The 14,837-nt window shown below is 46.8% G+C and overlaps 1 protein-coding gene across 2 annotated transcripts in view; it reads right to left on the bottom strand.

The window, feature by feature from the left end:
- Window positions 1–550: 550 nt before the first annotated feature.
- The window catches only part of AK8 (adenylate kinase 8), a 108,470-nt gene continuing 94,183 nt past the window's right edge, over window positions 551–14,837 (bottom strand). Inside the window, exons 12-13 of one of the 2 annotated variants that reach the window (XM_035102200.2) lie at window positions 4,205–4,285; window positions 551–1,557 (exon numbers count right to left, since the gene is read on the bottom strand). In XM_035102200.2, coding sequence (XP_034958091.1) covers window positions 1,302–1,557; window positions 4,205–4,285 — 337 coding nt within the window. In that variant the 3' untranslated portion in view covers window positions 551–1,301. The remainder of the gene's footprint in view (window positions 1,558–4,204; window positions 4,286–14,837) is intronic. The other variant, XM_035102197.2, reaches the window with a different exon arrangement.

Here is a 14,837-nt window from a genome sequence, read left to right as displayed (position 1 = left end):
GGCTATATCGTAGAGAAAGATGGACCTATTGGGGGCCTTTTAGTGCAGACGCTGCCTGGGCCTGCATGGCTCAGTCCATGCTCTCCATTCCTTTGGTCAGAAACGATGTGGCAGTGTGTAGATAAATCCCTTAGGTCATCGGCTAAAGACCGGAGAGGAGACCTGCTGGAAAGAAAAGGAGACTTCTAGCTCAGACAGACAGTTCATGAGTTCTCTGGAGCCCCACACAAACATCTGCTGACTCAGCAGGATCCTGGCTCCCTCCACCAAAGAAGACGCCTGGTGTCACCAAAAGGGCACAACTGGAGTCCATCAGCCATCTGCTGTGAGATGCACAGACCCTTCCCCCAAATATGTCTGGCTCTGAGACAGGATTATGGCCCTATTGTTATGTTTCCATTATTATTTATCATTTCCTTTATAAACGGCTTTTATGTTCTGTTTTCCTCCTTCCCCCAACATTTCAATGGCACCTTTTAATTTTTTTCTTCCAGTGCAGGTCGGCCAACATCACACAATAAGGAGGCTGGAACATAAGTGTCTGCAGTTCAGAAAGCTTTTAATAGTCTGTCCTACATCTTCTGACCCAAGAACACACCAGGCAAAATTTGGGAGGAATCAGATTTACAGCTTGCCTTGAACAATCATCCATATAGGAAAGGACAGGATGGGGTTGGGGGGGGGAAGGTTTTTCTTCTGTCACTGAACCACATGGGAATTAGCAGGACACAAAAATCCAAAAAGAAAAGAAAAATCCTGTTTGGTTGATAATCAAGAATGTTACCACCCCTTTAATTTATCTTGGGAAAACAAAACATCAAATTTACAGGGGAGGTGGGGATTTCTAGTCCACTTGTTTTAGGCCAGGGTTGAGGAACCTGCAGCCTTCCAGATGTTAGACGCCCAACTTCAACAACATCTGGAGGGTCACAAGTCCCCCATTTCTGATCTAAGGAGCGGCATTCCCTAGTGCATGCAGAGAGTGGAAGAATGTCTCTATTTAGAAGAGGCATTCCATCATGTGAGAGACGATGCTTCTTCTTGGATCAAAGTGGGACTCCCGACTCTTATCAGCCTCAGCCAAGCAGGGCAATGGTTGGGATGATGACAGTTGTATATATATGGATCCACAAAAGAGGGGGGGGAGTCCAATGCGATATGTGTACGGTTTTTGTTTTTGTTTTTAATTGTTGTTTGCAAAATTTGAATTTTTTTAAAAAAATTATTTTAAAAAAGTAAAGGGGAAAAAAGTAAAACAAAGCCAAGCCAAGCACTTGCCTAATCATTTTCAAGAAGACACTTCACACCATTTCTTGTGGCAAGCCTACGGTGGTGGGGCGGGGATTGACAATGTAGCTTTCGATGTACTCAAATACTGTCTGTGGGTCTTGGTCGCCGTTGATGAAAATGGCATCTTCGAAACAAGTCTCCAAGCCTTCGGCGATCCTCAAGTAAGCGTCCACTTTGAGTTTCACAGCCTCCTCCAAGTCCCTCGGATGTATCAGGAGGCGGTCACTGGCTTCCTTGGAGGCTGACGGTTGGTACAGTGTGTGGTACCTGGAAATGCGGGCAGAACAGTAAAAAGCTCAAAGAAGAAGCTCTACCCTACCTTTTTAAAGAGTGTCCAGGTGACAGCAGGAATGGGGAACCTTTGGCCTTCCAGCCCCTGTAGCCACAACAGCCAATGGTCCAGGGATGAAGGGAGTTGAAGTACAACAACATCTGGAAGCCCACGGGGTCCACCACACCTATTTTAAGAAACAGCATTCCCTACTGCATGTAATACATGGAAGGATGCTTCTCTTTAGAAGAGCAGTCTCTCATTCGAGAGAGGAGAGCACCTCTTCTTCCATCAGCAACTGTGTGGCACTCCATATATTGTGGGACTCTCACCAGCTGCAGCAAGCATGGCCCAATGGTCAGGGGATGCTGGAAGTTGAAGTCCAGCAACATCTGGAGGGCCACTGCTGACATGATATATAGCCATAATTCAGAAAAAAATACTCTTTAAAAACACAGGAAAATTGTTGGCAAAAGTGCTCACAAACAAACAAACCAAAGCTGGGGAGGCTTGGCCTACGGTTTTCTAGCCCCTGGACAAAGTTTTTTTTAAAAGAAAAATGGCAAGTCTTGCATTCAAGTTTACAATCCAATCCCAAAGGTAAATTCCCTGTCTGAAACCCTGGAGAGCCAGTGTAGACAGTGCTGAGCTAGATGGACCTATGGTCTGACTCCCATTTGAGGCTGCTTCCTGGGAGGTCCCCTGGCCCCTCCATTCACTGGAAGCTCGCTGTTTTCATGCTCCTTGGGGTAATTTATCTGATGCAGGAGCTTCCAGTATCTCCAATCACACAAATCTGAATGGAGCCTGGCTGAGTCTGTAGTGCAATGGGTCAGTGTGTCTGGTTGTTAACGGGAAGGTTGGTGGTTTGAGCCCACCGATGCAGGGGGATGGACTAGACACTCAAGGCCACTTCCAACTCTACAAATATATTCTATGCTAACAGAGGCTCATCAGCTTATGCATGGTGTGGAGATACAGAAGGGTGCCTCCCTCACCCCACCTTGGGATGAGGGGTCACCCAGTGAAACTGACTGGAGTAGCTTACAAGGAAGAAGCATACAGTATTTAATTAATTTACAAAATTTGCTACAATGTGGTGACAGCTAACTTAGATGGCTCCAGAAGGGGATTGGATGGAGGAGACAGAGATCTGTCCACACCTATTAACCACTATAGCTCAATGGTAAACGGTAAAGGACCCCTGAGCGGTTAAGTCCTGTCAGGCAACTATGGGGTTGGAGCACTCATCTCCGCTTTCAGGCCAAGGGAGCCAGTGTTTGTCCACAGACAGCTTTCCGGGTCATGTGGCCAGGATGACTAAACCACTTCTGGCACACCGGAGGACTGTGGCGAGTGCCAGAGCACACGGAAACACTGTTTACTTTCCTGCCACAGCGGTACCTATTTATCTACTTGTGTTGGTATGCTTTTGAACTGCTAGGTTGGCAGGAGCTGGGGCAAAGGAATGGGAGCTCACTCTGTCAAGCGGATTCAAACCGCCGACCTGCATGCACAGGGGCAATATACCTGGGAACACCTGTAGCTAGAAGACAAAACCGGGAGTAGCGGTTGTTGCCTTCATGTGCTGTTGTTGAGCTCAGACACAAGGATGTCAGTTTCGTTTTTGATTTCCATCCAGACTTGCTCACTATGGTTAGCACGGCCACTTACACATCAACACTGCCCCTCAAAAATGATTTGCATAAAATGTGCATGATGATTTGTATGTGTAGATGGGAAACCTCAGGCCACCTGGCTGAAAGTTGTTCTCCAGGCCTTTCTATCTGACCCTTAGGACTCTCCCCAGGCCATGCCCCTCACAGGATCTGATTGAGTTCCAAATTTTTTGTCTGGCAGGGGTGTGTTCTTGAACTCTGACAATGCCTCTTGCTTGTCTGGGTGAGGGACAGAGAAGAGTGTATGAGCATGTGATGAAATTAGCTTACTGTGTAAATGAGAAAACTGACACTTCCCACATTTGCCAATGGCTCCTCCCATCACTGGCAGGGCCGTCTTAAGCGCCACTGGTGCTGTGGTGCACCCTCCCACCCCGTTTCCCAGCGCGGTGGGCAGGTGGGCGCAGCGCGCACCACGGCTGCCAAAGGCGCTGCTGCGCGGCGGGCGGGCAGGCACAGCGCGGTTGCTGTGGGTGCAGCTGCGCAGTGGACCGGCGGACCGGTGAGCCAGCGGGCAGGCGGGCGCAGCTCGCGGCGCCCTCCTGGCGGGCCAGCGCCGTGGTGCCCTGCGCCACCCAGCCTGGCCGTAGGGCCGGCCCTGATCACTGGCATGCAGCCCTTGCAAGGTTGTCTAGAAGGGAAGGCAGCTTTTCAGCTTAAGAAGGGTGACCCACCCCTGGAGTAAATGCAAATGCAGACAGGGTTACTGTCATTCCAATGGAAATTCACCTCGCCCTAGTGGCGAAGGCTGTGACTAGGTTCATATGCCTGCTCAGTCTGCTGTCCAGGTGAGCCTGTCTGTTGAAGGGTAACTGAGGGCTAACTTTGAATTGCACTTGGACCAGACATCCCTTCAAAGAGTGTACTGTATTCTGCAAAACAAAAACAAAAAATATGCCCCCCCACTAGATTTGGATAAATTTTCCAAAGCAGTGAAGCTATCCCAAGCACACCTGCTACTAACCTTTCTCCAGTGACTGGGTCAAGCATACGGTAACACAGGCGCTCCAGAATGGACTCAGGTGTGATGTGCAGGAAAAACACCCTATTTAGAGAGGGGGGAGAGGGAAATGTTCAGTTAATGCCCCTAGCAGTAGCACACTGGCTGGTTTTTGAGAACAGCTGGATGCTTCCTCTACAGTAGGCCCGCAACTTATGCAGTGGTTATGTTCCAGGGATCAAGCTTAATGCCAAAATCACGTATAGTCAAAACACATTGGGTTCTGTGGCAGGTGGGACTGCCAAAGTCATTTCCACCCGTTTCTGCCCCCTTTTTGATTTTTAATAGGTTTTGTTTTTATTTTGCCATGCAAGTAAAGCTGAAAGCACACAAATTAAATGCACCCAAGTTGCCGGCTTGCTGTATCCTAAAGAATAATGATATTCAATTAACAATACAAGAAGCTGCCTCAGTCCAGGGCCAGGGTCTGTTCCCATCACCTGCCTGCACTTGGTCCTCTAGCCTGCAGAAGCCTTTCGGATGCTGCGGTCCCTCTCAATCAGCCTCCAAGTTAAGAGAGAGGACTTCTCTTCCAACAAAGGGACCCTGGCGGTCCTATCTGGCCGGAATGTTCCCAGTAGCACCAAAGTGCTGTCTCTAGGTGCCATTTTAATTTCCCATGTTTGCCCGCATTGGAGCATCATTAAAAGGGTGGCCCTTAAGGCAAACTGGAGTGTCAGTTGAATTCCATGCTAAGGATCATTAGGAAAGGAACTGAAGCTAAGAGTTAAACTGTGGAACTTGCTCCCACAGGAGGCAATTATGGCCACCAACTTGGATGGCTTTAAAAGAGGATCAGACAGATTCATTGAGGAAAGGGCTATCGATGTCCACTAGCCATGATGGCTATGTGCCACCTCCACTGTCGGAGGCAGTGATGCCTCTGAATACCAGCTGCTGGAGATCACAAGTGCTCAGGTCCTGCTTGCTGGCTTTCCATTGGGGCACCTGTTCAGCCCCTGTGAGAACAGGGTGATGGACTAGATGGGATCATTAGCCTGATGCAACACAGCTGTTCTTATGTCGGACCATTATCCTTCTTCAGGCATTACCTGTAAGCCCTCATGGAGCCCAGGAAGCTCAGTCCATTTGAACCTGGGGTTTCTAAGGAAGGGAAGGCCTTGGGAGACCTCTCCATAGAGGATGTGCCAGAGTTCCTTCCTGTGCTGGCTCCTTCCCTAGATTTAGTTTCTGGGCATGCCTTAAAGTCTAATCTACACAGAGGGATGAGCTGGAAGAAATCTGGCCTGTATCACTGCCAGTTGAGGGAGTTACACATTTTTAAATGCCCTCCGATATTAAAAACTCCTTGCCACACATAAATATTGTTTATTTATTGCATATATCAAGAAAAACAGAAACATAGGCACCCCACCCCACCCACTCCCCCATCCCGCCCACCTCTTCCCCCCCTTCTTCCTAATGTCCCAACAAGCAAGATTGATGTGTAACAATGGAAAAATTAATGAGACACTGCATTACCTTTGTAAACCAAGAAAATCCTCAATATTTTTTTTTTAAAAAAATAATGAGCACAACGGAGGCCATGAATGAACCTTTGTCCTTGATCTGCTAGTTTTCTCTTTGCATGGTGTGTGTGTTTTGTAAGGGAAAAGAACTGAGAGGAGCATTTGAATCTGGAACTCCCCCACCCGCAGGCTGAAGAAGGGCAATCTGTTCCACCACTCATTCATCATGTATATAATTTTGACCCTTGGAAGAAGAGCACCAAGACATAAACTCCTGGGCTATCCCAACTGACCACAGGAGTGTGCTCCTATTTTCAGATGCTCCCATGAGCCCAAAGCTCCCTGTCTGTAGTAAGCCAGCAACTGAGGGAGATGGCTATGTTAACCCTCTTTCACTTCTTTACTATACAGAGGGGGATTTTTTATGCTCATTCATAATTACAGCCACCACTTTCCAACCCTGAAGTATGAAGTGCATCCCAGGATTTCTCATACCTCAAGCTGCATAATGCAGGAAATATCTTTACCGAAGGGATATTGGAAGAGGTAACTTGGAAGAGGGGGAAATCTCCTGTTTATTATTTAGCTTTCTGTCTTTCTCCTGTTCCCTAATCCACTCCAAATTCTTTGTAGAAATGAACTTTTATTTTATTCTGGGAGGTAGGGAATAGGATATTTTGCTGGCTTTCCTCAGAATGCAATTTCTCCCTGCGGCTGGCTTCAAGACTATACTGCTTAGTTTTTATATTTCATTTCAATTCATTTGGGGGGGGGGGGCATGCACGTGCCTCTCAGACCGGTTAGTGTAAGCTTTAGACATTCACCAAAGGGAACATTTTATCCTTACTGGGGAGAATCAGATCAGATGAAAGCCGGAGGGTTCTATCACCGTGGCATGCACGAAGCAAGATTATTTGGCTCCTTTGTAGAACTTAAAGTTATGAAAATCATCTCGCTGGCTCTTCAAATGTTTACAGATAATGACTTCCACTTGCATTGAGTTGGGGGAAAAAAACACACCTCAGCCCAGCATTAAAAATAAAAAAGCAGAAGATCTCAATGATTCCAAAGACAGGAGGAGAATATAACAGTTTTCAACAGTCTTTTATCCTTTACACTCCAAACATTTTGTTTCTGCTTTGTTTCTGTTGCCCAACAACCGTCTGGAATTGTGATTGTCACAACGGGTAACTAGTGATAAAGTGTATTGAGATGAATATTCTAGCAGAAGGCAGGGAAAGGAGCGGGGGGGGGGGGGCAACAATGTCTGCTTATACAGTCCTGATAATTGATACGGCTCCCCCTATTATTTTCCAAAATAAACAAAACAAAACAAAAAAGAAGGAAAGGATTATAACCTGCCATATCAAGGAGCCTTGTCGCTACTCATAGTCACTAAGTTGAGAAAAAGAGAAATGTAGCAGGAAACTGAGAAGGAAAAGCCACAGACCCACCCCTCGTAAGAAGCTGCCAGCAAGATGAACAGTGGAAGAGCCTTGTCGGAAATACACATTTTGTGTGTGGAGAAAGCGTGTCTTATTATTCAGTCTGGTGTCAGCAATAAAGACAAGCAGAGGGGAGGGGGGGAATGTTGTAGGGAGTCAGGTGGGTAATTCCTGACTCAGATGTGTTCATTGCCTAAATCAGCCATGGGGGAACGTTTGGCCCTTTGGGAGTTGCTGAACAACAGCTTCTGACAGCCCCAGGAAGCATGGCCAATGACCTGGAATGGTGGGCGCTGTAGTCTATTAACATCTGGAGGGTCAAAGGGATGAGCCATCGTCAAGCCCCTGCTACAGGCTTCCTCAAATTCAGTCCTCCAAATGTTTTGAGACTACAATTCCCACCATCCCTGACCACTGGTCCTGCTAGCTAGGGATCATGGGAGTTGTAGGCCAAAAACAGCTGGAGGGCCGAGGTTGAGGAAGCCTGCCCTATTATATCCTGGCAACACCCAGCAGTTGAAGAAGAAGGCCATTTAAATGTGTCTGTGGGAGAGGGGTTATTGGCATACCCTCCAACTACCAGATTGAAAAATCTGGGGTCAGCGGCCACCCGGCACTGGAAGTCGCTTCTACGTGGTGGCATGGCAGCGTAAGTCACTTCTACGCATGTCCAGACATGCATAGAAGCGACTTCCGGTGTCAGTGCTGCCCAATTTCCGGTGCCCAGACATGGGTGGCATGGCGCCGAAAGTCGCTTCTACGCATGGCCAGACATGCGTAGAAGCGGCTTCTGGTGCCGGGCTGCCCATGTCTGCATGTCCAGACATGCACAAACAGCCGGGAGCTGGGACATGGCCATCGGCAGGAGCTTTACAGGATATAATCAATTCGGGATAACAGCGGGAAATGGTAACAAAATACGGGGGTTTCTCGCGAAAAACGGGAGATTTGGCAGCTGTGGTTATTGGTTTGTTCACTTTTGTTTAGTTTTATTATGTGTTTTTATGTTGTGAACCACCCTGTGATCTTTGGATAAAGGGCAGTATACAAATTTAATAAACAAACAAACAAGGAAACAAACAAGGAAACAAACAACCACGTTCTGGAGAGGATTACAAGGCATCTTTCTATGCTGCCAGAACTGCACAGCCCACCCTATTTATTGGTCTCCCAGGATAATCAGTTTGGTTTCCTGAGCAGAAGATTCGGAGCTGGAGAACAGAGGACAGCTCCAGCCCTACCATTAGGAAGAGCAGCAGGTGCTTGCAGTGGGGCGGGGGGCATACACATGTAAGCAGACAGCAATTTCCACCCAGTCCTTTGTTCTTCACCATCAGCACTGTTTCCATTCTGCTAAAGTTCAGCTTCCACAAAACCTACATTATTACTCCCACTGTCTGCTAAAACATAATTAATTACAAAGAGTTGTATCCAACTAAGTTTTGCTCTACCACTGAACTACAGCCCTTCCCCAATTGTTTTAGCTTTTATAGATTACATTAGAATCATAGAGTTGGAAGAGACCACAAGGGCCATCCAGTCCAACCCCCTGCCAAGCAGGAAACACCATCAAAGCATTATTGACATATGCCTGTCAAGCCTCTGCTTAAAGACCTCCAAAGAAGGAGACTCCACCACACTCCTTGGCAGCAAATTCCACTGCCGAACAGCTCTTACTGTCAGGAAGTTCTTCCTAATGTTTAGGTAGAATCTTCTTTCTTGTAGTTTGAATCCATTGCTCCATGTCCGCTTCTCTGGAGCAGCAGAAAACAATCTTTCTCCCTCCTCTATATGACATCCTTTTATATATTACGGTAGTATTTTTACTGTTTAAAATTTTTGAACCAGCCCCAGCGGGCATGGTTAATAAGTGCCCTCCAAAAATGTATAGGGTTATTTCTACGTGTGTAGAGCAGATATCTGCATAGATATCAGGAGTGGATGCAATCAAACTGTGATGCTGAATAAAAATAAAAAATCCTTCCAGTAGCACCTTAGAGACCAACCAAGTTTGTCATAGGTATGAGCTTTCGTGTGCATGCACACTTCTTCAGATACCATGTGATGCTGAATGATGATTTGGGCCTTGAGGTGGACAATGAAAATCTGTTGGATGTGGACTAGAAGGAACAGGAACATTCTTGTGGGCACAAGTCAATGAAGCTCTTCAACCGGGACTCCTGGGTGCTAAACCATTGAACTCACTTCAACAGGAAATGAGTTGGTGATGGCCACCAACTTGGATGGCTTTAGAAAAGGATTGGACAAATTCATGGAGGAGAATAATGGCTACTAGTCATTCTGGCTAAACTGCCTCCACTTGGAGGCAGTAATGCTTATGAATAGTAGGAGGGGAGAGAGCTGTTGTGCTTGGGTCCTGGGAGTACAGGATGTTGAACTAGATGGGCCATTGGCCTCATCCAGCAAGGCTCTTCTCATGTTTTTAGTGGTGGTTGTTGCCCATTGGGCCCTGTAGGTCAGAAGGCAGTGGCCCTGCCAGTAGACACAGCCAATGACAGGTGAAGCTGGAAGCAATCAGAGGTGGGGCCAACTCATTCTAGTTCTGTCCCCATCCTCCTCCCTGATGAGTTGTAGAACACTGGGCAACACTGAAACTATGGAGGAAGAAGCTGGCTGGCAGAGCCAACCCCTAAAGAGGAAAAGCAGGCAGGTGGGGTAGAGGGGCAAAGGCAGGCTGTGGTTGGTGGGGCAGTGCCCCTATATGCCCTAATGGACCAGTCTCCTCTGGTTTAAAGCTACTTTTAAACTTCTGCTTTTATTGTGAGACAGCAACTTTCAAAAATAGAAGGCCATTCATCTTGTTCTATACATAGCCTATACATCTTCCCCTTGGTAAGCAGGGACCAGCTGACTGCTTTCCATTCTGCATGCTCTCCACTCGGCAGGGGGTGGGGGGCACTGGCTGATCCTTGCTTAAAATGGGAGCATAACTGATAATGCCACAACTTCCCCCAGCTGTGCCTAAACCTGTGTGTGTGTGTGTGTGTGTGTGTGTGTGAGAGAGAGAGAGAGAGAGAGAGAGAGAGAGAGAGAGAGAGAGAGAGAGAGAGAGAGACTACAGTGGTACCTCGGTTTATGAACACAATTGGTTCCGGCAGTCTGTTCATAAACTGAAGCGTTCATAAACTGAAGCGAACTTTCCCATTGAAAGTAATGGAAAGTGGATTAATCCGTTCCAGACGGTCTGCGGAGTAACCGTTCATAAACTGAAGCGAACTTTCCCATTGAAAGTAATGGAAAGTGGATTAATCCGTTCCAGACGGGTCCGCGGAGTACTTAAACTGAAGCGTTCATAAACTGAAACATGGGTGTAATTGGTTCCGGAAGTCTGTTCATAAACTGAAGCGTTCATAAACTGAAGCGAACTTTCCCATTAAAAGTAATGGAAAGTGAATTAATCCGTTCCAGATGGGTCCACGGCGTTCATAAACCGAAAATTCATAAACCGAGGTGTTCATAAACCGAGGTTCCACTGTATTCCTATGATTACTGCTGTTAACTACTCAGTTGCCAAATGTTGCAGGCCTGCCTTGCCATGGCCCCAGAACAATATATATCCACAGCGGGGAAAGAGGCAGTGAAATCCAGTCTTCCTTCTTAGCCATGTAAGGCTGCCATCTAGGGCAGGTGCAGGGAATCTTTGGTGTTCCAGATGTTGCTAGACTAAAATTCCCATCAGCCTTAGCCAGCATGGCCTGGGATGATGATGACAGTTCAGGAATATCTGGAGGGCCAAGGGCTCCCTCCCCCTTGATCTACGGTGACACTGCAGAATGAATAGCTTAAGAGGTTCCCACAGATACACTTCCTGCTCTGCCTTGCCCATTCTGCTTCTAATTAGGAAGGAAGGATTTGATACAGTTCACGTTCAAATTCACACTCTATGATACAATACATAAACTGCAACACAGCCCTCCTTCAAAATTCACACCACCAAATTTTGCAATGCAGTCCTCTCTAGTCAAGTGATGTGTACAAAAACGCAAGGAGAATCTGCTTCTGCTTTTAAACTAACCACAGTTCTCAGTGGGAATTTGGTAACTGTGGTTATAGCCAAACTACAGTTTAGTGTTACAAGGCTTTCCTCTTTGCCGAGTCTGATGACTGGCGAACTGAAGAAGGGGAAAGGAGCCTATTCAGGACATCACACTCAGCCCAACTGATTCACAGCTTTTTGTACTTCAAAGCGGAAAAACTGACATGGCCTTCATGCAGGAGAAGTCTCTATCTCATCTTACCAAATCCTGAACATATACAACTTTGTTCTGATAATATTATATAGGGGATCAATCAGCTTCAGGGCAACATGTCCAGTCTAATCCTCCTCCCCACCCCACCCCGTTCCCATCACTAAATCTGCAAGGAATCGGGAATATCTGGTTGTATCCAATGAGCAAACCCATTGAAATTACCAGATCTAAGTTAGCCATACCCATTAATTTGATAACTCTGCTCTGTATGAAGCATTGAATACATCATCCACTGAGGGGGGTGTTATATAAGCATATGGGGGGGAGGGGAAGCACAGGCAATGCAAACATTTTAAAGGCTTTTCAAGATGTCCATAAAGTTCCTTTAGAGAAATTGCTCATAATGCCCCACTTTTTTAAAAAAGAAAGAGGTAGGAACTGGTGGTATCAGCAACTGCTCCTGAAATGGCATCACATCTCTTCATGCAAACACACACACACAAACACACACACACACACACACACACACACACACACACACACACCACCTCTCTCATTTTTATTCTCTGCCTCCTCCTCCCTCCCTCTCGTTTGTTATTCCATCATTGTCAGATTCCCCCCAGAGTTTGCTCCAATGGCACTTCACAGATCAGGAATAAAGATGGCAGCAGCAGGGAGCTCCTTCGGTGGACAACTGAGCTGGCCCCATTTCCCCTAATTGTGAGCTTAATCGCAGCTCGTCTCGGCAAGGAGGGAGCTTCTGTGGCTTGGAAGGGAGCAGAAAAGACAGAGCCTTTTGCTGTTGGAGCCACAGGCATAATCTGGATCCCGTACAATGCCAGGAAAGGACTTTTGTGATGCTGCAAATGATCCTGAACACATACAGGGAAGGGATGTACCTCAGCCCCTAGAGCACCTGATTTGCATGCAGAAGGTCCCAGGTTCAATACCCAATGGCATCTCCAGGTAGACCTGTCTGAAATCCTAAGGAACTGCTGCCAGTCAGTGTAGACCAGTGTTTCTCAACCAGTGTGCCTCCAGATGTTTTGGGACTACAACTCCCATCATCCCTAGCTAGCAAGACCAGTGGTCAGGAATGATGGGAGTTGTAGTCCCAAAACATCTGGAGGCACACTGGTTGAGAAACACTGGTGTAGACAACACTGAGCCAGGTAGAACAACTGTCTGGCTTGGTATAACACAGGTTCCTATGTTCCCATATTATGTGGAAGGGCTGTAACTCAGCTGCATGCTGAAAAGTCCCAAGTTGAATCCCCAAAGGCATATCACGGTAGGGCTGCAGCTGTCCCTTGCCAGAAACACTGGAGAGGTGTTGCCAGTCAGTGCAGACAATACTATGCTAGATGGACCTATGTTTCTATTTAATTCAGCCTGGTATTCAGAACCAAGAGGACTAGAATCTTACTTTATTTTTTTTGGGGGGGGGGAGGCCATAGCTCAGTGGTAGAGCATCTGCCTTGCACATTCAAAGTCCCAGGTTCAAATCTCAATATCTCCAGGTAGGGCTGGGAGACTCCTTGCCTAAAACCCTGGAGAACTACTTCCAGTAAGTGTAGACAGCACTGAGTAGAAGGACCAAAACTCTGGCTCACTACGGCAGCTTCTTATGTTCCCCTTGGGCTGCCCAACAAACTTTCTACCGTGCAATTGGGGCTGCTAGTGAATTGTCAACTGGCTTGCTTGCTTCCCTACCTGCCTGGCTCTCAGTCGGCAGCCCCAACAGAGATGCCTTCCAAGCCTACCATGCTGTCTTTAGAGGCCTGAGTGCTTAGGTTTGGTCAAGGACAAATATGATGATATCACACAAGGGCCACTAGACAACCTCTCATCACTCAGCCATAAGGTGAGGGGAAAGCAGGTCAAGACAACTGAACAGCATCAGAATGCTGACGTTTGCTTTGGCTACATCACCTGTGCCAATTTTCTGCATTAACAACAAAATAAGATGATATTTGGCACAGCTGAAATGCAAGCTGAGAAGTCCCAGGTTCAGATGTCACCTCGGCCACAACCTCATCCACTGGCCTTTTGTAAGCCACTGCTTTGACCCATCACATTCCCGGGCCATCAGCCACGCTTAGTGAGAGCTGATGAGTTGTAATTCAGCAGCATTCAGAGAGCAAACCCCCCACCACCACCACCCCGCTTTAAATACCTGAAAAATGCTATTTAAATTGCCAAGTATTAGTATAAAGAAATAGCGTGTTTTAACACTGTCTGTGTCCACAAAGCAAAGTTAACCCTTTGGCCAAATGATAGTGGCAGAAACTTTTCCAGGGGCAAGATCTATGCCCTTGAATAGTCTTAATTTTTTTGAAGAAGAAAAGGAGACACATTGCAAATGCAAAAGAGGGAGAAGGGGGGGGAGGAAAAGAGCCGATGATGTGTCACTTTACACACGTGTCAAGAGTAACCAATTTCCTAATGGGGAATAAATTTCCCCCATTTAAATACTGTCAAACAGAACCTCTCCAGCCTAATAGGGTTCGCTTCTGGGGAAAACGCAAAATAAATCGGATTAAATATTTATATTTCATAGTATTAATTAAGAGGCAGGAGGGAGGGAAAGAGTGGGGAGGAAAGCAGTCCATCAAGAGAACCCCAATATGTTCAGCGCGTCCCCAGGAAGCCAGAGAAAAGGAAATTTCACAATCAAGTGTGTAAGTGTTCCAAAAAAGGGTGCTGAATATTTTATGAATATTTGTCATAAGACAGAAATAATAACCACCGTGCAGAGCTATTAGAATTAATATTTATGCTGCCCACCATGAAATATTCATGGGGACAGAGAAACGGGGGGGGGGGAGAGAGAGACGGGCGCCCGTTAAGACAAGAAATAATTTACATTGGGTTCGGTTTACCCGCCGGCTTGATGTTTAAAGACGGGTTGACAAGGCTCCGTATGAATCCGTCAGTCACTTCCAGCCAGTGGGTGGGGTGAAGAAGGGAGGGATGGCAGAAGCAAAAGTGGGGAGTGGTGCCAGGGGGGAGAAAGGGTCCAGGCTGCTGCTGACAGCTCACAGATTGAGTTTCTGACAGCCCTTTAAAAAAAAAGGGAAAAAAGACCCTAAACGGCCCCCCCTTCTTCCATTGCCAGAGGCGGTCGGTATTTTGCCACACCGTACATCCGGCGCTCTCCCCTTCCATCTGCTGAAATTAACGAATTAATGAGTGCGATCCATTTTACAGTGGGGCCCCAGGAATGTTTACTGGTGATTAAATTATAATGCAGGAGGAGCTGTATAATTCATGAACCAATTAAAGGAAGTGTTAGTTGATTTGATGGGAAGCGCAAATACAAAAAGCATTTAACTAATAGGGAACCGCGGGCCGCCCACCCGCCTCAGCTCTCTCGGATTACGCGGCTAATTGCTCTGCTTTATAGGGCTGTCACAGATAGCCATGCATATTTCATTGTTCTCAAAGACTTCAATTGTTTGCATGCGTGTCT

The sequence above is a fragment of the Zootoca vivipara genome, chromosome Z, assembly GCF_963506605.1.
Source record: "Zootoca vivipara chromosome Z, rZooViv1.1, whole genome shotgun sequence".
Classification (NCBI taxonomy): Eukaryota; Metazoa; Chordata; class Lepidosauria; order Squamata; family Lacertidae; genus Zootoca; species Zootoca vivipara.
This window is presented reverse-complemented; position numbering and strand designations above follow the sequence as displayed.